At 53.6% G+C, this 23,679-nt stretch overlaps 1 protein-coding gene across 1 annotated transcript in view; it reads right to left on the minus strand.

Moving 5' to 3' along the window:
- Window positions 1-1,168: 1,168 nt before the first annotated feature.
- RAB11FIP3 (RAB11 family interacting protein 3) overlaps window positions 1,169-23,679 on the minus strand; it is a 25,820-nt gene continuing 3,309 nt past the window's right edge. The window contains 10 exon segments of the mRNA XM_009277394.1: window positions 1,169-1,859; window positions 2,942-3,082; window positions 3,513-3,668; window positions 4,560-4,697; window positions 6,738-6,819; window positions 7,835-7,975; window positions 10,043-10,146; window positions 12,342-12,435; window positions 15,401-15,436; window positions 22,992-23,165. Of these exon segments, the coding sequence (XP_009275669.1) occupies window positions 1,746-1,859; window positions 2,942-3,082; window positions 3,513-3,668; window positions 4,560-4,697; window positions 6,738-6,819; window positions 7,835-7,975; window positions 10,043-10,146; window positions 12,342-12,435; window positions 15,401-15,436; window positions 22,992-23,165 (1,180 nt within the window). The 3' untranslated portion in view covers window positions 1,169-1,745.

Below are 23,679 nucleotides of genomic sequence, written 5' to 3' on the forward strand. Positions count from 1 at the left end.
GGAACAAAAACAAGTTGGCCGGTCTGCCACCGCCCCGGCGTGGGAAGAGAGATGTGCCGCGTGCATGGAAGCGTTTTGGGGAGGAGCAGGCACCCCCCCGCCGGCGACCAAGGGATCGCTGTGGCTTCTGCTTTCAGGCCACTCTGGCATTTCTAAAACCTGACAAGCAAGAAAAAGAACTGCTTTTTGGGGCCCGACGTACTAATTGAAGCCGGATCCTTGGGAGTCTGCCGGCTGTCTCCTCCCGGGAGCCGGAGAGGAGCGGGTCAGTTAAAGTGGCTGCTCCCTGGGGTCATGCTACGCCGCGGCCGCTTGTGCCAGCAAGCCAAAAGCTGTCTGATGTAAACATGGCTTTTGTTTCCCAGGGAGCTGCTGTTGTATTCTCTGGTCTTCTCTCCCCAACGGCATAGAGATTTCAGCCCAGGCTGATGCCAGGGGCTGAGAAATGAGAGCAGCGGCTCCGTCCCCTGCCGCAGCACAGGGAAACAGCGGGGAAAGGCGGGCGGAGCGGGCTCTCCCTCCAGGACTGCAGCTATCACCAGCAGAGCCCTGCTCCGGGTGGGAATGGCACAGGCCACTGTCCCCAGGCCAGGGACCTTGGGAGGCAACGTGGAGAGCTCGGCTCTCTCCGGCTGGGGCTCCCACGGTGGGTCCAGACCTGACCCCGACCGCCCTCGGCCGCTGCGTGCCCCTGTGCTGCGCCAGGTGAGCCAAGCCGGGACAGGGAGAGGGGGCCAGGAGCAGCCTCCAGTGCAAGTTGAAGAGTCACAGCCTTTCCCCCAGTCGCTGCAGGCTGGACAGACAGCACCCGTGTGTCTGCAGCTGGGGCCGAGGGGACCTCTCCTCCCAGAGCCAGCCCGGCTCAACAGACGCCCGCAGACCCCGCAGCAGCTGGCAGAGGAGCCGGGAGTGGGGAGGAGGGCAGCGGAGCCATGAACACCAAGGCGTGCTGACGGTAGTGAGCCACGGACAGCAAAAATAAATAAGGAGGCAGGTGACAAAGTGCGCTTACGCCCTGTCCCGAAAAACGGCCGCTCCTCTGCTTCCTTCTGCCACTGGCGAGCGAGAGAGAGAAGAGCCAGGTAGCTCTCTGCACGCAACCCCTTCCCGAGCAGAAGCGGCAGGGCAAGGATTAACTGCGCCAGCTGAATGAGGACATTTGCATTAAGTTAATTAAAAAAAAAAAACAAAAACAAAAAACCACCTTTACAAGTCCGTGACACGTTTCCCTCTTTCCCAGATCTGCCCCAGTGAGTGAGTGTGTCGGGGACACTTTGGCAAAGCAGATACTTGGGTGGGACAGGGCAGCAAGGGAAAAAACATCAGCTCCGTCGCTTCCTTCTCCGTCCCGTTATCCCGCAGTTCAGAGAAATCCTCTCCTTACAGCTCCTGTTCGCACCCCGCACGCCAGAGGGTCTGACGCCGCTGTCAGGACAGTTCCCAGCTTCACGGGTAGCGGGGCCGATACGGGTCCTTCCTCCGGCTGTCCGTTGCCTGTGTTTCTTCTCCAGGTTCCCTTTCACCCCTCAAAACCAGAAGGGTTTCAAAATAACAGAGTCAGACAACAAAGCATTGCTGCCGATTTTCTTTTTCCCTGGTCCGCTGGCTAATTCACCCACCAATCTGACGCGATGCTTCCTTGTGCCTTCATCAAGAGCAAAGACGTTTCGAGTCCCTCTTTATCCTCTCAGAGCACCAGATCCACACCCATCGACGAGCGCACAGCCGGCGGCTCTTGGCCGCCCTTACTTCACTTCCAGGATGGAGGGATTCGTCTCCATGATGGCCACGATGATCCTGTCGATGTAATCCTGCAGGCGGAAGTTGATCTCCTCTTGCTTCTGAATTGCTTCCATGAGCTGCAGGGGAGGGAGAAAGGGAGCGAGCGGTCACAGCCTGCCGCTGCCCAGGGACAGACGCGGGGCTTCTCGCGGCTCTGTGGACCCACGGAGGTTTCCCCCCTTCCTCATTCTGGCTTGGGCTGTTCCTGGCCATGTACAAGTGTTTCACGGCGTGACTGCCAGGGACCAGGCGGTTCGCCAACGACTCCCGCAGGCTCCGTAACACCCAGCTGAACTCCCTGTTCCCGGCCTGTGGGATGCCCTTACCCCCGACGGGTCTCCCCTCACAGATGCTCCTGCAATCCCCAGATCTTCAAACCGTGCAAGTGGGTGCTCAACCACAGAAACCAGAGCCCCAGGTGGGGAGCGTAGGCACGGCAGGCTGAGCCTGGCACCCAGATGCCCAACTGCTAGGGGAATATGTACTGGTATCTCTGGGGCTCCCCCCAGCCTTTCTTCCTCCTTGAGCAGGCTCTGGCCCAAGATGAGGAGATGTCCTCAGCTGCTGGCCCTGCTCACTCCTGTCCGTCCTCAATTTCTCAGCCAGATGGGACCGTGGAGAAAGCGGGGAGCATCGCATCTCCCTTTGGCCCCCGAAACATGTGTGTTTTCCCATTACACTTCTCGGGGTCTGAAAGATATAATTCTGACACTTACACGGGCTCGCACACCAGTATCCAGGGTACAGCCATGGAGCAGGGAGAGCACGTGCCAGAGAAGCCAAGATCTTTAAGATCTGTTTTAAGACAGCTAAGGACAGACACACGCGCTCCGTGCTCACTGGTCTGTCCCAGGAAGAGGAAGGCGGTCACAGGGCAGGCAAAGCGGAGCTGCCAGTATCAGCAAATTAGAAGGGAGCAGCTTCCCCTATTCCCATGAAGGAGGGCTGGCAGGCAGGGTGAGTCCTGCAAGCTCTTCAAATAGTTGCGTGGGTATTTCTTTGCTCACGACAGCTTTCAAGTGCATTTTGGGAGTGAGCTGTACCACAGACAGGGCCACATCAGCTCCTCCCAGGCCCTCGGTTGGCTGAGAGAAGAGGAGATGCACCAGCCATGCCGGGAAGATGTGGTTTGAGGTAAGCAGTACCCCGTGGCACATACCTCGTCTCTGGAGACTGAGCTGATCTCTGCTGCCAGGGATTCAGAGAAGGAGGCTGAGAAGAGGTTCTTGGCTCCCTGGATGCTCAAGTTAATGATCTGCCCGTTCAGTTCATCGTTCTGCTCCTTCAGGCTCCTGTTATCCTGTTCACAACAGACAAACATCAGACGGTGCTGAAGCACACGGTGCCCCCAGAGCAGAAGCAGCCAGGGAATGCAGGGGCTTTCGTCCTAACCAGCAGCTCACGCAGCACTGGGAACAGCACTCTGCCTCCTGACTCCGATTTGACAGAGCCTGGAGAACCTCTGGAAACACACAACGTGCTGGGGAGATCCAGGGGACACAGCAGAGAGAGGGGCTCTTGAGTGTACATGCCGTCCTTCAGAGGAAGGAGCCAACCTCTCCTGTCCCAGGACAGGAAAGCAAGAAAGCAGTGGGCAGCCAGATCCACAGTCAGCTCCTCGGGAGGGAGCCCCCGGGCCCCCCCGACCACTCCTCGGTGTCAGGGAATCGGCATCCCCTTTTGCAGACCGAGTAGCCAAGATGCTTCCCTCCCTGCCCAGCCCTGCCTACCTGCTTGAGCTGCTTGATCTCTTGCTCCAGCTCCGTCTCCCGCGTCCTGCTGTTGTATTCCTGGAGCCCCATGCTGCTGCTCCTGCCTCTTCGCTGCTCAGCTTCCAGTTTGAAGAGTTGCAAGTGCTCGAGCTGCTTCCTGAGGTCCTCAATGAGCTGCAGCACAAGGGAAGGGGACAACCGAGTGCTGCATCTCCTGCATGTCCTGGTCATGGCTGGTGTGACAGATGGGCTGTCCCCCAGCTGGGAGCAACCCCATCACTGAACAGACCCTTTCTGGGGATGCAGATGGCTTCCCCTTCCTCCCCCACACCTCTAATGAACAGGAGAGGGGAAGCTACTTAAATACATGAGAGCAGCCCTGGAAGGACTTTGTTGGAGCACCAAAGACGCTGGCTCCAGGTCTGCAGCAGACAGACAGACCCCCCCCTCCGGCAACGTGGGCACCTGCTCAGGCAGCTCCCTCCTGCCACAGCACCGTGAATCCCCATCTCACCCGAGTGCTCTTAGCATCGCCAAAATGACAATAATTTCCACTTTGAGGCCCAAAGCTCCTTTTCTACCGCAACAGCAAGCCCTGCTTGAGCCTCCAGCTGGAATTACCATCCACACAGACACCTGGAGGGGGCTGGGGGGGGCTGCGTTTCTGCCCCCAAGCACACAGGAACTGGCAGCTTTCACCCAAGCAGCCTCGCAGCCCTCTCCTCCCACCTGCTAACGCCTGCTGGCTCCACGTGCCATCGTCACCGTGCTTCTGCCACCGCTCCTTCGACGCAGAAGAGAAACGGGCCCTCGCGGGAAGGGGCCAGGGTGGCACAGCCCCACTGGGTTTGCAGATGCAGACACGCTCGGCTGAATTTTAACGCAGGCAAAAGCGACGTATGTTACATAGCTAAGCTGCTGTACCACCTTTCTCTGCCCAGGCAGGACCAAATGCTCCAGTTGTACCTATTTTTGGAGAGGCTGCCAAGGCCAGCGTCCCCACATAGCCCTAATTTGGGGGACTAGCAGGACAGGGCTGTGGCAGGCAGCCCCAACTCTACTTACCTCCTGCGTCGACTCCTTCTCCTTCTGAAACTGGTGCCTCTCCTGACTCAGCTTGTCCCCCATCTTCCTCTTTTTCTCCTGCTCCTCTGTGAGCTGCACAGTGAGGTCTTCGATCTCATCCAGCAGCTTCTGCTTCTCCTGTAACAACACGAAAGGCAATAGTCACAAGGCGTGTCTTCCTTCGGCGCTGCCAGGGCTCTTCCCACTCGCTCAAGGACACGGCACACGCTGAGCACCGCGGGGAAGGCTCTTCTCGCTGACGCATTTGGATGCTCTGCCTGCTGGGATCTCAATTTGCTGTCTGAGAGCTTCAGAGCTCGAGTGCTTTGGCAGCACCAAGAAGAGCCACACACCAAAATAGCACTGCTAAGAGAGAGGTAATAAGAGATGACTCAAGAATAAGTGCACACAGGCAAATATCCGCACTTGTGCGGCTTTCTGGGCAGCGCGATGCTGGCGTGGGATACGGCTTGGGTGGGACTGGGGCCAGCACGGGGGCTACAGGCCAAGAAGAGACATTAAATCATAAGGCTCCTTAGGTCTGAATTTCAGAAAAGCCATGAATCCAAGATCTTAAGCCACTCTAGAGATGCTCATTCTCGGTTTCAGATATGAAAGAACTGAACTGAGGACTGACCCAAGAAGGAATATGACCAATTTAAGCCAGGGTGTAAAACATACAGCCCAGCTCTCCCCCTCTGTCCCCTTCTTATACTCAAAGCCTTGGCTGAACGTTTGAGATGGCAGGTAAAGCTTGTCACTTGGTGATGACAACAGCCCTGCGCAGGACACTTCCCTGTACGGCAGCACCCTTCTGCCTATGACCAATTCACCCCCTCCCCAGGCTCACAGCTTCCAGCCTGGCTCTTCCCACGAGGAAGGTTTTGGCTTTCAGAAAGCCAAAAATGCCACGAGACCCCAGCCAACGCTGGTGCTGGATGGCCCATGCCACGAAGAGGTGAGGAGCAGCTCTGAGGGGGAGCTCCAGCTGCTGGGTCTGGGGTGTCCTGGTCCATGCAGCAGAGCACCAAAAGCACCACACCAGCGGGAAACGCAGCGCTGACAACAAAATCCTGATTTCAGACACTGGACAAGACAGCAGTTCATCAGCAGGGCTCCTCTCCTCGGCACAGAGGGGCAGCAATTGCACCTCTCACTCCTCGTTAATCCCATTAACTGGAGAAAAGCAGCACCGCTCTGCAGAGAGATTAAGGATCAAAACCAACGTCGCGTGGCTGAAACACACCTAGGCAGGAAATTCATCCTCAGACCCACAGTGGTTTTCCTACCCCCAGCCTCAATGCACTGTGCTTACAAGGTCTTGACAGACAGAGACCACTTCATCCTGGCCGGGTCAGGTAGAAATGGAGCTGCAGCGCTCTCCCGCAGGCTCAAAGACTGTGAGTGGATGAAATGCTTGAGGGCCTTCAGCGGGGCAGAGAGGTTTGATTTCACTTAAATTTTAATCTTACATCTGCCACAAGCTTGAGCAGAAACAAAACGCAGCCTTGGTACCAGATGTTACACCTGTAACCCACATTCTCTCCAAAAATGAGGATCTCCTCCATCCCATGGAGACCACGGCGCCTCGGCAAGCCTCCCACCCCAGCCCTGTCAGCAGCTGCACGGCCTTGAATCCTGAGCGGAGCGAGAGGGGAGAGGATCTGGGAGATAACACGGTGCTTTGAAGACTCAACTCGCAAATCCCAGTGAGGGCGAATCTGCCCGGGCAGGACGCGGAGATGAAGCATGCCTGCTCCTCTTCCTCCCTTGCAGTGGACTGTCCCGCTGCGGGCTGCAGCCGCAGGGATGGGGACAAGCTTCCACAAGAGGGCACGAGTCCCCTCCTAACCAGCCAGGACAGGGCTGCCACCGCTGCACGCCGTGGCTTCACGCAGGCTGCGCTGTCACAGAGAGATTTATTAGGGGTTTGTTAATCCCAGCTTCCAAGCCAAACACTGGGAACCTGCACGGATAAGCGGTATGGGACAGCTCTGGTCCGAGGCGAGGTCTGCAGGGACTGGAAGGCAGAAGCAGCTGATTTGCTCATTTTGTTACATGGATCTCACGTAGGCCCTTCCCGTAAATGAGAATTTCAGCTCCAGCCATGCGAGGCAGCAGGTGGGAACCCAGAAACACAGGTCCGGCTTGGGGACCCCAAGCACGCACGGTCCTCACCTCCTCTAGTCTTTCAATGTTAGCTTTTAAACAAGGGACGCAGGATCTCAGCTCGCTGTTCTCATCATCCAGTTGCTGCAGCCTGCAACAGTAGAGAGATGTTTAAGAAACTCACCCAAGCGTCCCAAGTGTAGGAGACTTGCTTGAAACGTCACTAGGAATATTAAACCAGGACCTGCTGAAGGCAAGCCAGCAGGGATTTATCTTTTCAAAGCAAACCCCGAGACTTCCACTATTTCTACTTCCAGGGGAAAAAGCGGGGATCCACACGACTTCTGGCAAGTCCGCTGTCCAGTGCCATGCCCTTCTCAATCAGGTCAACGCTATTCTTTAGGCCAAGGGCTTCATCAGTCCACGGGCAAGCCTCAGCACTAGGCACCAAAAAGCAGACACATGGCCTGGGCAGAGTCAGAGCAGGGGTTCAGAGAGGGCTTCAGCTTTGCATTCGCCAGGTAAAGTAACATCCGTTTGTCACGGTAACTGTCCTACTACAAGCCCAGTAAAAAACCCCACTGCCTTCATCTTTCGTTTACTGCAAGGGTTGAACAATAGCAAAACACATTCTGGGAAAGCAGCAAAAAACCTGTCAAATAAATGAAACCTCTCCCACACCATTTTTTCCTTTTGGAAGCCAACAGGCAGCATGAAGCACCCCGTCCGGGACACTGCCTCTCGGACAACTCTTCCTTCCCAGATATTTGCCTGTTTCCATGAAGGTGGAAGACAGCATCAAACGTACTTCCATGGGTCTATTCATGGGAACAAGCACTAACAAACCACCTCGTCGTTCACACACTGTGGGGCAGGCACACGGAGAGAGGATGTGAGCTAAATCTAAACTGCATCAGGGAAATTCAAACAAAGAGTCTGAGACCAGGTTCACGGAGAGGCTTGATTTTGGAATGAAGGTAGGAGAAGTAGCCAAAACTCAAGGTTTATAATGACTTTAGTTACACCTTTAACCAAGTTAACTCACTGTCTACCGTGCTTTGTCTCCCCAAAGGCTGCAGTTGCAAAGCGGCAGCCTGTACGTGTATTCCAGCACGTACACGTGGGTCCAGGAGACCTGCCACCACCCAGCCCTGCCCCAGCCCCACCTGGCCTGCAGGTTCTCAATCTCAATGCTCTTCTCCCTCTCCATTTTGCTCAGCAGCTCCCTCTGCTTCTTGATCTCCTCCAGGAGTGTTTGGTCAGCTCTCAGCTCCTGCTCCTTCAGCTGTTCCTCGAGAGCATTTGCTCTGCAGAGAGGAGAGAGAGAGGATTAACCATTCCTGATGGCTCACCCCCGGCATGCTGCCATCCCAAGGGAGGGATCAGACTCTCTTCCCAGCCTTTCTCCCACCGCACAGGAGAGCTGGGAGCAGCAGACCGTAAAATAGAGCAAGCTTTCAGGGAAGCCCACCTATCGCCATCTCAAGCAGCAGGTGTATGAGGGCTTCACTTCGTCCCAGCAGATGCAGTGGGAAAGCAACCCGGTCCATGAAACCCCCAAGGACACTACTGCTGACCAACGTGACAGTCAAATAAAATAAGCCAGGTGGTACATGCTGGTATCGGCTCTGTCTAGTTTTTTTAAGTCTCCAGGCTGCATCAAAACCCTTTTTAAGGGGGAGGCCAACAAGGGGGTGAGGCGAGGGTGAAAGCACAGTAATCATTTTATAACCCACAGTCTGTGGGTCACAGTCACAGCATCACCCAGAACGAGCTACTTAATCGGAATCTCATGGAATCATAGACTCATTTAGGTTGGAAAAGACCTTTAAGATCATCGAATCCAACCGTAAATCCCAGGGTTGTGGTTTCACCTGTAGTGGCCACGGCAGAGAAATCCTCCTTCAGCCGTTTCTAGCATTTTGGGCTCCTTTACTCTGCCCTGAAGTAGTCTCGTTGCCCAGAGAAAGGACGACAACAGCCCCAATCCTCCTCCTTTTCACTCTCTCATGTCCCCAGCAAAAAACACGGGATCTGCAGGTCAACCCTCTCTGTGTGCCAGCATAACAGCAACTTCCACGCGGTCCAGAGACTGTGACAGCGCAGGCAGCGGCCGTGTCAGCTCAGACAGGACAGAGATATTTGCCAGCACGCCTACCTGCCCTCCGAAGCAGGCAGAGGTAGCCCACGCTCCTGCGCTGCAGTAAATCACCCGACCCCGGCAGTGGTCCGAGAGCTGAGGTTCGCTAGGAGGCTGGCGTGCTGGAGTTTATGCAATCGCTTTGCATAGGCAGGTGGGGAAGGCTTTTGCCAGAAGAACCTATTCTTCAACCAGCAACGAGTACACTTGGGGCTTTACTTGATTAAAAGCCGACTGACACTTCTGGGCCAAGCCGCTAAAGTGAAAACATTTCCCTCGCTGCGAAGTTTATCAGGGCTTAGAGAAACCTTTGTTTGAATCGCTCGGTTCCCTGACACGATTGTTACTTAACAGTCTTACAGCCCTATAGATAAACTCCTGCTGGGTTTATGTGCCAAGGGTAAATAAGCTGCTGGAAGAGAGAAGCCTGCCGGATTAGTAAAGACAGCAATTACATCAAATGGAATCCAAAGGGCTACACCCCAGCCAGGATCCGAAAGCAACAGGATCAAGGCTGGCTGTGGGGAGGGTAGAGATGGGTAGTAGGGACCCTGCTGTACATTCCATCCAGACCTAACGGGTGAAATAAGGGCCAGAAAGAGTCCATACAGAGCGAGTATGAAGTATACATCCTCCCTGAATGGGAAGCTTTCCAAGAAGCATGACGCCCCTGCGGTCCTCTGAGCCAACCCCTGGAGCTCCAGAGCTCCATGGAGACCTTTCAGGATGGACACTTGGGGCGGGGAAGCACATTAAAAAAAAGATAGAAAAAAAAAGGTCTAAAAAGCACTGTTACAGTTACATGCATCCGAGCAGAACATTGCAAAGGAGGTATCTGCCATTTGTCCCGGCTGAGCTGCAAGCCGTTTCCTGCGCTCCTGGGAATTTCCCAGAGACCCCGAAAAGCGCGTGCAGGATGCCGTGATCCCAGGCACGGCCCTTGTGCGGAGGGGGCAGCCTGAACCCCGGCTGCTCTCTGCCAGGGCGGGATCGGATCGTCAAGGGCAGAGCTGTGAAGCTTTCCTGCTATTTTCTGTCCGTCTCCCTCCTCTCCTGCTGCCTCCTTTCCCCACACGCTCCGGCAGCTCCCGAGCAGCTCCTGCCTGCGTGCAGGCAGGCAGCTGGCCTGCGGGGAAGGCACAGGGTGCTGCTGTACGTGGAGGAGGAAAAGAAAAAGGCACCACAGGCGATGCTAAGCTGCCTTTTGGCCACGGCACAAGCTGGGCTCCCTTACCTGTGCACGAGCTGCAGGTTTTCTTGCTTGAGGCGGCTGTGCTGCTCGCCATTAGCAGCAGTGTCCTTCTCCAGCTCCGTCACCCGCTTCTCCAGAAAGACTACCTGTGCGAGGGGAGAGGGGAGGATCAGCCGCCCGTGCTTAAACCCGCTGGCAAAGTGGCACCAAGTGCCAGAGCAACTCCCACCACCTCCAGCACGCCGTGCAGGTGCTCTCCGCTCGCTTCGGGGCTGCCTCGGTTTGTTGCACCGATTCAGAGCCGGTCACCCCGACACAGCTCCTGGCATTACCTGCGTCCCGCTCTTCACTGCACAAGGCGGCCTGAGCTGCGGGAGCCATCACTGGGGCTTGCTCCTGGGCGAGCTACTTACAAATAGCTGGTTGCCACTGGAATCAGGTAGCCATGCCTTGATTTAAAGCATCCTTTTAAAACATCCTTTTAAAACATCCTTTTACACCCCGGTTTCTCTGTTTTTGATGTTTTCGAGCTACTTAAATAGCTGGTTGCCACTGGAATCAGGTAGCCATGCCTTGATTTAAAGCATCCTTTTAAAAATCCTTTTAAAACATCCTTTTACACCCCGGTTTCTCAGTTTTTGATGTTTTCTCAGTTTTTCTCTCAGTTTTTGATGTCTCCCATGTACCAATACGGGGCCAAACGCTTCACTCTTTCCTTTCTTCATACCCTTCATGATGATATCCTACATGGAGGTCTAGAGGGAGGGACCCCAGCTGGATCACCAGAGCTCCGCTGCATCCAAGTGCAGCCCTGAGGCTGGGGATGGTTTCTCAGTTTTTGATGTTTTCTCAGTTTTTCTCTCAGTTTTTGATGTCTCCCATGTACCAATACGGGGCCAAACGCTTCACTCTTTCCTTTCTTCATACCCTTCATGATGATATCCTACATGGAGGTCTAGAGGGAGGGACCCCAGCTGGATCACCAGAGCTCCGCTGCATCCAAGTGCAGCCCTGAGGCTGGGGATAACCGCCCGCTGCCTGAAACAGGACTGAAGGACCCTGGATTCACAGCTGTATGTAAATAAAGCCACATGGGAGGAAACAATGCTAGCTGGTGGGAAAGGATCGGAGATGAGTATTTTCTCCCTGTACCTATACGGGGCTTTTTTCAGCTGTGTTTGCATTTTCATTCACTTTCCCTAAATAGCGCACAACTTTGAAGAGCAAAGAGGGCCGGGAGTGCCCCTCTACTTCCCACCCAAGCAGGAGCGCGGGTGGGTGGGAAACTGCAGAAGGACAGAGTTCGCGGTCCCAAAAATCCCATACACCCATACAAGAACAATCATGAAAGAGAGGCAATTAGGAGCACGTCTGCAAAACCCGAACCATCGCTCTGGGGAGAAGGGCAAGCGACGTGCAAGTGTATTAAGAAAAGAAACATGCAGAGACACAAGGCCTTTCCCAGAAGTGCATACACGGTTTCCCAAGCCAGATGCCTTCAGGAACGTGAGTGTTTTATTCAACTTTCAGACTTGGAAAAATGTTGATTTTTAAAAATTTTTTTAAAGGTAATGCATAAAAGACAGTTATAGCAGAGTGCAGCCACACACATATGTATTTCTCTTTCACATTCTGCTCCATGCGGCTATTTGCGATTCCAGAATTAAAAAGCCATTTTCAAGGAGTTTCGGGACTGCAGCAAATGCTTACACAAGCCACAACTCACCTATCTTTACCTTTCCTGCTTTCCCTTAGCTATTTTTACCTGGGGGGGCTCAAACAAAAGCTTTCTTGTGCTCCTGCCCCGCTCCCATCTTGCCCTACAGTCCTTTTCTCGTAACACCCCGGTAAAATCCAACAGGACCAGCACAAAGTCAGCTTTACATCTTCACGGCACGAGCAGCAATGGCAAGAGCATGCCAAGGAAAGGAAGTCCTTGTTTCGCATCAGGCGACTTTGTTCATCTCAGAAAAGCAGAATCTGAGAACATCTTATTACGTGAAGCAGAAGTGAAAATACAGCCTGCAAACAGCTACCCCCTCCTCCTCCCGGCGAGCTGGAGGGAAACCACCCTCACTGCAAGCAGGGCAGCACGCCTCCACCCCTGGGAGAAGGCACCAGTGCCACCTCCTGACTCAACACGGGGCCTCTGCAATTCAGCTCAGAGCACTCTCATTCTCCATCCCCTCAATTCTGGAGGGCTTTGTACGTCCCGCCTGCACCGAGCTACCCAGTGCCAGCTGCGCAGTAAGAGAAGCTTCAGCCTAACTCCTGCCTGGGGATCTCGGAGCATCGCAAGCCACTACATGCTCCAGGATAGCGTAGACAGCACTGCTCTTACCTTGTCCGTGATGTCCTCTTCTGTACACTCCAGCGTATCCCGGTAAGACCCTTCCATCACCCCCACGGACAGCGTGCTCGTCTGATGCAACTGTCTATAACAGAGATAAACCATCCCAACCCACAGCAACACGAACATTAGAGCGAACATCGCAGGACATGGCAATTTCAGATGACAACCGCTCTTGCAGGATACAGTCCCCTCTCTCCCCTCCTCAGCTGCCACCTCCTTTTCCAAGGGGATTTAGTAGCACTGCTCCTTCTTGGGCTGCAGGATTTACAGCAGAGGACGGCATGGGCCAGGTCCTTCTCACCACCGCAAGCTCCAACGGGCAATGAAGCTCACCGCCTCGGCGCGCCCGGATAACAGGGCTGAGCGGGCGGCTGCTTACCGGCTGAACGAACGCGCCCTGCGAGGGAAGCGCAGACGTGGACACATGCTGCTGGGACTTCATACCATGATCATTTGTTCTTGCTCTTTGGAATGGGAAGAGATAAGAGCTCACTCTTTTCACTTTCTTTCTTTATGAACATACAAAAGCCGCATATTATCCAGCACAGAGTACTCCGCTCTAGCCACTGATAAGGTTAATAAGTGGGGAGCAGCGGGAGTAAGAGGAGGGAGGGGAGAAAAAACCCCGAACCTGTTGCGAAACACCCCAGCCCACCTCCCCGCACTGGCCACCACAGCCGAGAGCGAGCTAATCATTAGCAAGGCCTTGCGACATTGGTGTCCACAGCTTTGCAGCGATCTAAAGGACACCCCCGTGGAGGGGCTGATCTGCACTTAATCCTCCTCGTGTTATCGCTGCAGATCAGCTCCATCGTCTCGTGGCACAAGAAACCGCTATTGCCATGGGGAGGGGTGGTTGTATTCCAGCTCCGTGAACCCCAGGCAGATGCTGCCTGGAGAAAACCACTCTGCTCTGCCACTGCAACACAAACGATGAGCAGCCTGATCCACCCTTTGAAGCCAGCACTGCTTTGAGCAGGAGGTGAACAAGAAAACCACAGAGGCCTCTCCGAACTTCAGTTTTCCAAGGAATTTGTAATGTGGGCTCCCCAATTCACCCTGCTACACAATATGCTCATGCAAATATTCATGAAGCATAACTGGCATTTACCAAAGAGACCACAGCTGAGTACCAGCCTTATTTTGCATCCTCACCCTGAGTATATATTTAGATCATGAAGTCTCGGGCACATTTGTCATTTAAATCATGCCAAGCACAACAGGGCCTAAGCAGCTGAGATTTCTTGGCAGAAGCAGAACCTGGATAACAAAAGTCAGGAAAGAGCCCTTACCAAAATAAAAATCAATTTCTTAAAAGCAAGTGTTTTGGTATTATTCAGTAATTACAGTATCTGCGACAAAGGGCTTTCTTTGGGCTGATCTTAAGGATCTGGCTCTACTCACAGCAAGCCCCTGTTACCTCTGTTGTTACCACAAACTAAATTCGACTGCTCTTGAATTAACCAATATTTACATAAGCCCACAAGTCCCAGCCTCAGAAAAGCATCTTACAAATGCAGAGGGCCAGGAGGGCTCAATCCCCCATAGACAGGGCATCTCCGTTCCCAAAAGCTTAATTCAAATCCTCCCCAGATTTGCTCTGCCAGACACGGGACAAAAACTAGACCTAAAACAGGAAAACTGGGGACAGGCTGCTCCCTTCAACCTTCTTTCCTGCCAGTGTTTTCAACAAAGATCTAGAAAGTAAGATGACCGGAACTAGGAAATGTAGTATCAAGGACCCGCTTCCTCGCCAGGAGGGGAAATCGTGCCAGGGAAGACTTGCTGACCGCAGGAAAAATGGAGAAGGGAAAGGTGTGAGAGCACAGCCGGGAGGGAGAGGTGTACAGAAGCTGCTCAGGTCAGCGCAGGGAGCGGATCGAGTGCCCGTGCACGGGGGTACGAGCATCACCCAAATCGAGCTGCCTGTTCCTCTGCAGCATCCCTGCCCTGCTCGGAAACGAGCAAAGAGAAAGCCAAGGACTGCAGAGGGCAATCTCCCTCCCGAGCAGGGCGGAGGCAGGCAGGACAGCTAAGGTAAGCCTCAGTATATTCTTAAAAGCACGATGACACAGGAGGGACGGTGAAGCTGGGACAGGAAAGGTGAGCATCGAGAGGGGATGGACCCTCTGCCCCCGCGATTCAGAGCAAACTCTGCAGCTTTTCCTGTGCAGGCAGGGATAAAAATGCCCACAAATGGCATCACACGAGACGGTCCCGCAGGACAGAAGCGGCACAACATTAAATCCCAGGGTGGGGTTACCTGCAGTCACACCCCACCCCCCCAAGCTGGGACAGGAAAGGTGAGCATCGAGAGGGGATGGACCCTCTGCCCCCGCGATTCAGAGCAAACTCTGCAGCTTTTCCTGTGCAGGCAGGGATAAAAATGCCCACAAATGGCATCACACGAGACGGTCCCGCAGGACAGAAGCGGCACAACATTAAATCCCAGGGTGGGGTTACCTGCAGTCACACCCCACCCCCCCACCCCACCAACTCCTCAAACCCCCTGACCGAGCTGGGAGGGCTGCTCCAGCAAAGTTAAGTGCCAAAAATTACACTGAGCAAAATAAAAACAGAGCCAAGAGTCGTCTAAGACAACTAGCTTTTTTGGGGTGCTGAAGAAATCCCTCCGAGCGGGTGTACTGACTGGGCCGGTCTTCTAGAGACTCTAGAGACCCACCACGGTGACACTGGGGAGGAGACAGCCCAGTCAAGCAGTCCAGAGGGACATGCCCTTCTAGAGAGTCCTTCCCGCTCCACGTGCCCCCCGCTAGGGCACTGGCAGGATAGAGGGGGGAAAGTACCCCTACTTTTGTCCTGGTAAAAAGTCAGGTTGACACCAGCCTCCAGCTGCGCGCATGAGTGACAAATCCTCATTTCAGAAAAACGGCTGTTCCAAACTATATCAGAATTAAACCCGCTTTTCCCCAGCGCTATGCAACGTGTCCAGAAGTACACCACTGCAAACTTATTTTGGCAGCCTTCCTTCCGTGGGCCCGGCAGCTAGTACCTCTCACCGAGCAGTAATACGAGTATGAGCTTACCTTGCCACCTTCTTGCTTGAGAGCCTTTTATGTGGACTGCAAAATGAAGGAAAAACAGGAAAGAGTTAGGAAAGCTGACAGTGGAGAGCAAGGGAAACAGGAAACTGCAAGCACTCCGGGGCACATCCTTTGCTATAGCAGGGGAGCGCCCACACGGCATGCACCACCCGCACAGCCCGGCCACCCCCGGTAAAAGGAGACGAGGAAACCGCTCACGTATTTAACAACCCGTTGGTAACGAACCAAATGGAATAGCACGGCAGAAAACCTCACCGCCTCCAGCAACGGTATCCTCTCACCGGTTGATCCCTGTCCTGAAAGCTGATCCCCAAGGAAAGTGCTAATAATAGCAGTGAGTTCGGTGGGCTTCAGCCCAGCACCGATGGCAGACCGAGCTACATCTCCCGCACCCCGCAGCGCCCCAGCCCTCCTTCCCCTACCGCCCCCCTGGGAGCTCCCTGCCCGGCGGCTGGGGGACAGGGCGCACCTCCCGCCTGCAAACGGGCACTTCCATCCTTCTGCACGCAGGTTTGCACTTCTCACGAAGATTATTCTCGCTATTTGGCTCTGGATCACCAGAGAATTGCTGCCTATGTGTAGCTCAGATTTTAGGAGCTGTTGATCATGGCCCTTTCTAGATTTTAAGCACGGGCACTGTTATAATCACTGCGGACAGGTACAAGCTCTCCTTCGCACAGATAACTGACGGAGATCACACAACCTGGCTCTGTATATGCCCGAGCCAGCTGCCACCATACCACAGCGGTCAGGGTTTAGCTAGTACTCAGCGTGACCTGCGGTATGAACAGCCAAGGTCTGCGTTACCTTGCCCCTGTCCCTCGGGACAGGGCTGCGGGCTCTCCCCGCTGAGAAAAAAAAGCCTTTTTCAGAAACAGCTACTTGCTAATATGCTCCTTCCAGTCCTTCGGTCGCGATCGATGCAGCTGCATGCTAGTGAAGCAAGCGGGGCTTGGATCTCACTCCTCATCTTCCACCCAAACACCCACTGTTGTCAAACAGATGCCACTGGGACACATCACTGATACCAAATCATCACTGAACGATGACAGCAAACACAGCCCTAGCCCAAGCGGAGAAGCAGCAATTGCATTCCCTGGTGCTTAGCTCAGTTTAAAGAAAAAAAAATAAAATAAAAGTCATCCGGGAGTCCATTCCTGCCTTGAGCTGCAACAGTTACATTAGTTCTTAGAAGGAGGAATTAAAAATAGCTGAGGACAATTTTCTTTTTTTAAAAAAAAAAAAACAACAATGACTGACCAGGGGTTGTTGTCAGGGTTACCAGCCCTCGTGTCAGAAGTGCATCCTCAAACCCCACACTTCCAAGGAGTGCAAGAGCCGCTGCTGGCCGGGCTTCAAGGACGCTCGGCACCCACCCGAGGGGAGGAGGTCAGGCCCCCGTGTTTGCCAGCAATTGCAATGAGTCATGTACGTCCCCAGCAGCGGAGGGAGAAAAAAAAATATTTTTCTCCGCAAACAGCTTATCGGAAAGCAGTGCTGGCACCCGCGGGTCTCTCTGGAGGGGATGAGACACACCACCGCCGCTTCAAGGGCACTAAAACAAAACGTACTTTTACAGAACTGGTTCATCCCAAGCTCCTGGCGGATTTCTTCCCTGCCTTCCCATGCCGCGGGCTCGGGCAGCAGCGCCCCGATGCCGGGATCAGGCCCCCCACCTTATTCCAAGTGTAAAATGCTGCATATACACCGACAGCCTTTAAGAGTGAGGCTATCACACGGCGGCTTGGGCTTCACCCCAGCTGCCAGCATCCTCTGGAGCGGGTGTCTTCAGGCTTTGCCTGCCAGGCATGGTGCGAAGCTGCTTGGCCCAGATTTTGGTCCAGTTTCTGCTGCTCTCTTCGCCTACTTGTCCCCTGCACCGAGGGCTTCATGTTGCTGGTGATGCTGGGAGCAAACAGGTCCTGCCACATCCCGTGTGCTGCACGGGGACACCTCTCACGTCCTCACCGCAGAGAGGGTGGGCGATGCCTCTTCCATCGGGTCAGTGCGCAGGGGCACTTGGAACAAGTTTCCAGCAAATTTGTGCACAGGAAACCCCGAACACAGACGGAGGAACCACACCTACTCGCCCTGAGCCCAAAGGGCCTGTGGAATTCCCACCGCAACACCACGGGACAGGGAAGCCTCCTCTGGAAATCCCATCCATCGCAGGAGGCTCAGAAGTGTTAGTTCAGCTTTGCAGGTAAATTTGGTGGAGAAAGCCTGAAATGGAGCGGGGCTACTGGTGCACCCAGGGAAGTCCAGCGTTCCCCTTAATAACTGCATAACCGGAGACCCATCACTGACCCTCAAGGCCTCCAAACGCAAAGGCAACTATTTGCCTGAGAAAGATGGAGGGAGAGAGGTGCTTTTTCCACTAAAAAAAAAAATTAGGTAAGCCCCTATTTGTTTTCCAGTTCTCTTCCCATAGCTATATGGCCCAGGAGAGCTCCCATGTCACACTGTCCCTGTAGAGGACAGATGGAGGCCAAAAGCATGACCAAAAACCAGGCTTGAAATAGCACACCAGATGCGAGCAGAATGATTATCATTAAAGCCACCATCCTCCCACCCAGTGGACTGCAAACAGGTCTGAAAAAATAAACAAACAAATAGAAATCCCTGCCCACTTGTCAAATCAGCAAGTCCAGCTGCTGGCTGGTAGAGCTCAAACGTTACATTCAAAAAGCTCATGAAGTTCCTACGCAAAGGCCCCGGTGTTTATCACATCTGCCTGGCCAGTGGTGGCACATAGGTGGGCAGGCAGCTGGCAAAGCTGGGTGAAACACGATTTTACCGCTGCGAAGCAAGCGTCTACAGGAGAGGTCCCAAGCCACGGAGAGCAAGCTGATGTTTTCAGGTTACTGCTGCAGTGGGAGGACGGGCTGTACCTGCCCTTCCAGGTTGAACCGGCAACTCAGGCGTGCCTCCACGCTGGGTATTACCGGCCAGAAGACCTGGCAGTCTTTTCCTTGGTGACAGAAATACTGTACGTGATCAGCTTACGGCTTCAAGTCCCGATGCAAGAACTGCATTACTCGGAGCGTGGAGAAGCACCCACCACTCAGCAGGACATGCAAAGAGACTGCCCAGAGCAGAAGGGAAGACTCTCATTGTCTGCCAGCCTCCGCGGCTCAGATTAAAGGAAACTTCTGCTCACCCTCCATAATGTTATTACAACCTTTACCACCTGGAGAGGCTCACCTCATTCAGTGAAATTCATCCCCTTTCGCAACCAGGAATCAAGCAACGTACCAGCAAAGGAAAGCTGTGCAAGACAAGGAGAGTCTTCCCCTCAAGAGCATCATTCCCAACACTGAAATGGCCACACACAAGCCCAATTACCTATTCATTTCAAGATCATTCAGGCGAGCAGAAAGATCCTCGAGGCGGTTGATTTGTTTGTGGCACTGGCTACAGTAAAACTCAAATGCTTCATCTGCGATAATGCTGTGCAGTTTCGCAGCGAGCGGATTGGTGCTAGAGAAATCACAAGGGTCATTTTATCAGGACAGAACAGACGGGGCTGATTTTCATCCGTGGCTTCCACAAGCTGAGCGTACGTTTGGGCAGGGGAGCTTTTGGTGTGAGATACAAGACTTGCAATTAAAAACTTCAGGGCAGATTGGGTCACCTCTCCCCTCGATTTTAGAAGCCAGATCGCAGTCAATATGGAGTTGCTATAAATCAGCAGGGCTTCCATCACCCTCCTCCCTGAGACTTACTTACAGCAGCCAAGCTTGGCTTACGTTTTCAAACCCCTGTGCCAGGCTGCTCTTGTGGGGGACCCCGCCGAGAGCCCGGGGAAGGCGAGGTGCGTGCTTTCCACAAACCTACATGGCTACAAAGTTTATCTTCCAACATGATTTTCCAAGCAACCCGTCTCGGGAGGCTCTAGCAACGGGTTGCCTCGGTAAATGCCGACCGAACTCTCACACCGCTGGACTGGGCGCCATGGGCAAGAGCCACATCCTTTGGTCATTTGCACCATCTTCCAATGGGATGCTCTAAAAAATAGATTAGCTGTGCAGCTGCGGACCCACCATTAGTAATGCACAGAGCCCGATTTTCATCGCAAAGAGCTCCCTTTGAAGCTAAGCTCAAAAAGGTGGTTGTGATTCAACTGCTGTCTCCTACGAAGCGAAGCACAGAGAGGCTGAAGCAGCAGCTTTGCCTCGTTGTAGGGAACACCATTTAGCCAGGGGACACGGGGGTCTTTAACAGCCTGGGGAGCTAATGGGTCCGATCAGCTTTTCATTTTCAGCTGCTGATGTGGAAAACAAGCTGCCGAGGCATTCACCAACGCTTGGCAAACCAGGGAGCCCTTTCCCCCACCTGACATGACCTGGGCAGGACAGAGTTTGGCCAAGGAATTCTGAACAGCAAAGAGTTTGTGTAACTTTGGGGCCAAATGTGCACCACAAATCCTTTCTGCAGGGAAACATGCTTCTGGAAGCCACGGACTTTAATCAAAGAAAGGTTAATAGTGAAAAAACAAAGCAGTTCAATAAGAAAGACAGGTAAAGGTGTGAGCAAACACAAGCAAGCTTAAAACCAAAAGGCCCGTGATACAGATACACACTGGCGAGTCCTGGCCCAGGAGATGCTGAGCGTGTGGTACACCCCAGGAGGGGTCTCCTGGCTCAGCACCTTTGCATAACCCCTCATTGACGTTTTTTGGTGGCAGCAGGGTGTCAGCAGCCCAGCCACCCCCAGGGTCAGGCCTCTGAGTTTGTGCTGTCTGTACAGTATTTCCAAGCCCCCTTAGAACAGGCAACTGAACAACAGTAAATGCCAAATTGCTCATCTCTTCCCATTCCTGGAAAAAAATAATTGAAAAACATTCCTCCTACCCTCTAGGGCACGTTTGGGCCCCGGATAATCATTATCCACCAGCAGTCAGTTCAGTTGCTCAGGCTTTGCACAGGGTAAGAGGTGACAGAAGCTTTGTGGCACCTGGAAGAAGCGATGTACCCTTTTCTGGGCTCTGCCCCCATGCTTGGCTGCACGCGAGCCCCATTCAGCAAGTCCTCCTTACCCCTGCCGGGAGGCAGAAACAGCTCACCCAGCTGGGTGCATCCCTGGGCGAGGTGTGAACCTGAATCTTAACAAGCGTTAATCAAAATGGGAAAAGAAGCGCAGAGGAGAACCCACAGGCCAGCCTGGCAACTCTTCAGGTACATACAGATATACTTGGCCTCTGGCTGCGTTGGTTGCTTGCCCGTTGAGTGGGCGAGAGCTCAACCGCACTGCGCCTCGGGGCGTCCCCACCTACCCCTCGTGGCAAGCTGCCACCCTCTGCGCCATATGCAGCATTCCTGCCTCCCTCTCCTGGAGTAACGTTCGTCTTCCACAGGTGATCGGTGCTTACTGACACAGCACATCGGCAGCCGAAACGGGTGCGTGCGAGGAGCTTTTCCTTTCGGTTGCCGTTCGTTTCCCACCAAGCGTTGCAGAGAGACTTCTCTTACCAGATGGACGTGCCAAGGAAGAGGTGGCAACCCAAGAGGAGGGATCGCAAACACACGCAAGGACTAAGCAGGAAAATGCGATACCCCATAGTGTTCCCTGAAGGCTCTTGGTTCTTGCGTTAGTCCTCTGGTGAAGATCTGGAGCTGTGGCAGGAAAATTTGTCGACGTTATTCCCACTTAGAGACTCTTGTAACATGGAAAGTGTGAGTGGCGATGTGACCGTTTACAAGCAATACTGTTCCTCCTATTCAAACCACAGCCAAAAAAAAAAGTTCGGCCTGAACCAGAGATATCCTGTAGTTCTTTCCGGTTTCACTACGTTTAAACGCACTGGGGAGGCAGGGCTGTGTTCAGAAAAACAGCACAATCTCAGAGAACAATCAGCTAAGGACCTTCACGCATGCAACGATGATCCAAGGTAAGGGCTAGACCTGAAAGGCACGAGGAAATCCTCCGTTTCAAACAGAACTGCACTCTTAACTCTGGAGGTTTTGCAGGGTTTATCTGCAGCCTGCCTCCCTCAGCAAGCCCCAGCAGTGAGTCTCCAGCATAACCACCACGAGCTGCGTGGCCATGTGCCGAGTGAGGCCCTCCCAGCAGAGGAAAGATGTTGCAGAGCACGATCTTGTGGATAAGATCCAAAGAGACAGCGGCAGAGGGGAGACGGTGCCCTGACAGAGCAAGATTTGAACACTGGGAGCGTAGGCAACCTGGGAGCTCCAGACTGACATTAAAGAAAAAGTTGAACTGATTGCAAAGCTCCTTTAGCTGAGTATTTTCTTGCCAGGAGCCTTCTGGACTAGGTTGGAGGCCCACACTCAAAGAGAAACTCAAAACAAACCCCAAGGCTGGTTTTTATCCGAGAGCACTTCCTATGCTGCAGCACCAGTACAGCCAGCCCCACTCGGCACTTCTGCAGAGTGCAATCCAAGGACAAGCGTGGATGAGTGACATGTCCCTTCCACTGCAGCGTATCCCATCCCATCAAGCGCTGGAGCACTGGTTTCCTGAAGTAATGGGTTAGGCATGCTTTACAGCAACACTCTCCTATCGCAGGTTTAGTTAACGTCTTCAAAATTGCTGCTGCACCAGCAAAGAAGGAAGGCAGCCCTGAGCTGCGGCGAAGCACACGTGTGGTGATTTGACAGCAGTTCTTCCCTGTCAGCCCTGTGCAACCAGAATTGCCCGAACTCTACGAAGGGCTTTGGGAAGCCGGTAGAAAACAGGCAGACGGCAAAAAAAAAAGTTACATCAGGTTTATACTGCTGCAGAAACAGCAAACACGTATCATCCCAAAGGAAAAAAGTATGTTCTTGTCTTCCACGCAAGCATGTGGCTAGCAGAGACCACTCCCGCCTCGTGCAGAGATGCACTGCCTGATGGAGGAACGCGTCCCCGGTGTTATCGGTCATCGCAGGGGCTTTGTGGGCTGCAGCAGTGGTTGATCATTCCAGCTTTTATTTTTTCCACACACCCCCCCTTAGAAAGTAAGTATTGACAGGTTTTGTACTGTCATACCAGCTCCTCAGTTCACCCTGCGTGGGCTGGAAGACTGACATTTGCCTGGTTTCAGACTCTAATGCAAGGAGTGCAGGAAAACGCTGCAGCCTGCTTCTTGCTCCACGTATCCCTTAGGCTGCCTAGAGAAGGAAGGCTGCCGCAGCTTGTGCAAATCCAGCCAAGCATCATATCAAAGCCAAAAATACAAGCACAGAAGAGAAAGAAGAAAATTGTCATCCAACAGGACCAGGGATAGTTTTCTCTACCAAAAGGTTCTGCGAGGAGCCACATCCCTAATAGGAGTGGGAACGTGATGCCGTCCTGGACGCACGTGAAACGCAGACTGCTCTTCCACCTGCTGCCGGGCATCAGTGCCTCTGGATGGGAGGGTGGGCACTGTTCAGGAAAAGGAAAGACTGAGGGAGGCAGCTACTCTTCCACTTCCGAGCCGATTATCCCGTTGTATCCAAAGTTTGCCAGGAACCCCCTCTTGCAGGCCGACTGGTGTGCAAACCCAAAGGAAACAACTCACACACACAAAGCCTAGGCGAAGACACTAAGCAAGTGAAAGCGGTTAAAACATGGCTGTGCTGAACATTACCTGGGAGAGAGGAACGAGGAGCTATTAAAGCTGCTTTCCCCATTACACAAGCTGTCCGAGAACAAATCTGCTTCATTCCCTTCTCCGTAATCCTCAAAATGCTCCTCTCCGCTAATGACCGTAACGATGGAGTGGCTGAGGTCCGAGCCCAGGGGCAGGTCGTGCGGATGGGATCTGTGGGAGCAGAGAGGAAGATGTCAGAGGGTGGCCACCGCAGCAGCCTTTCCAACCGCACGCGATACATCTGCTTTCCAAGTCACGTCCCCCATTTCGGCAGACCGGGCTAGCTCTTCCTTACAGCGCAATTCACCCTGTGCCTTGAACACTGAAGGGGAAGCCCAGGCGCCACCGGAAACTTTGCAGCAATTTTTTTTTCCCCCACAACAAACCAATGCTTTTTCACACAAGCTCCCCTGGCAGCTGCAACATAGGATTTGGGGGCAGTCAGGCTTGTAAGACAGTACCCAGGGTTGGTGGCAAGCCCTTGCACGGCACGGGCGCAACCAAAAGCACGGCAGAGAAAAAGCTCAGCATGTCCCAAACACACCCTAAATATGTTTTGAATTACATTGTCAGCCTATGTGCCAGGCTCACGCTCGCTTATTGCTGCATAATCCTATCAAGAGCCCAGCACCGGGGTTTAACACTGTAATGCCCCCCCCCCCCCCAACAAACCCCACCGGTTTAA

The sequence above is a fragment of the Aptenodytes forsteri genome, unplaced genomic scaffold (genome assembly GCF_000699145.1).
Source record: "Aptenodytes forsteri isolate BGI_AS27 unplaced genomic scaffold, ASM69914v1 Scaffold26, whole genome shotgun sequence".
Classification (NCBI taxonomy): domain Eukaryota; kingdom Metazoa; phylum Chordata; class Aves; order Sphenisciformes; family Spheniscidae; genus Aptenodytes; species Aptenodytes forsteri.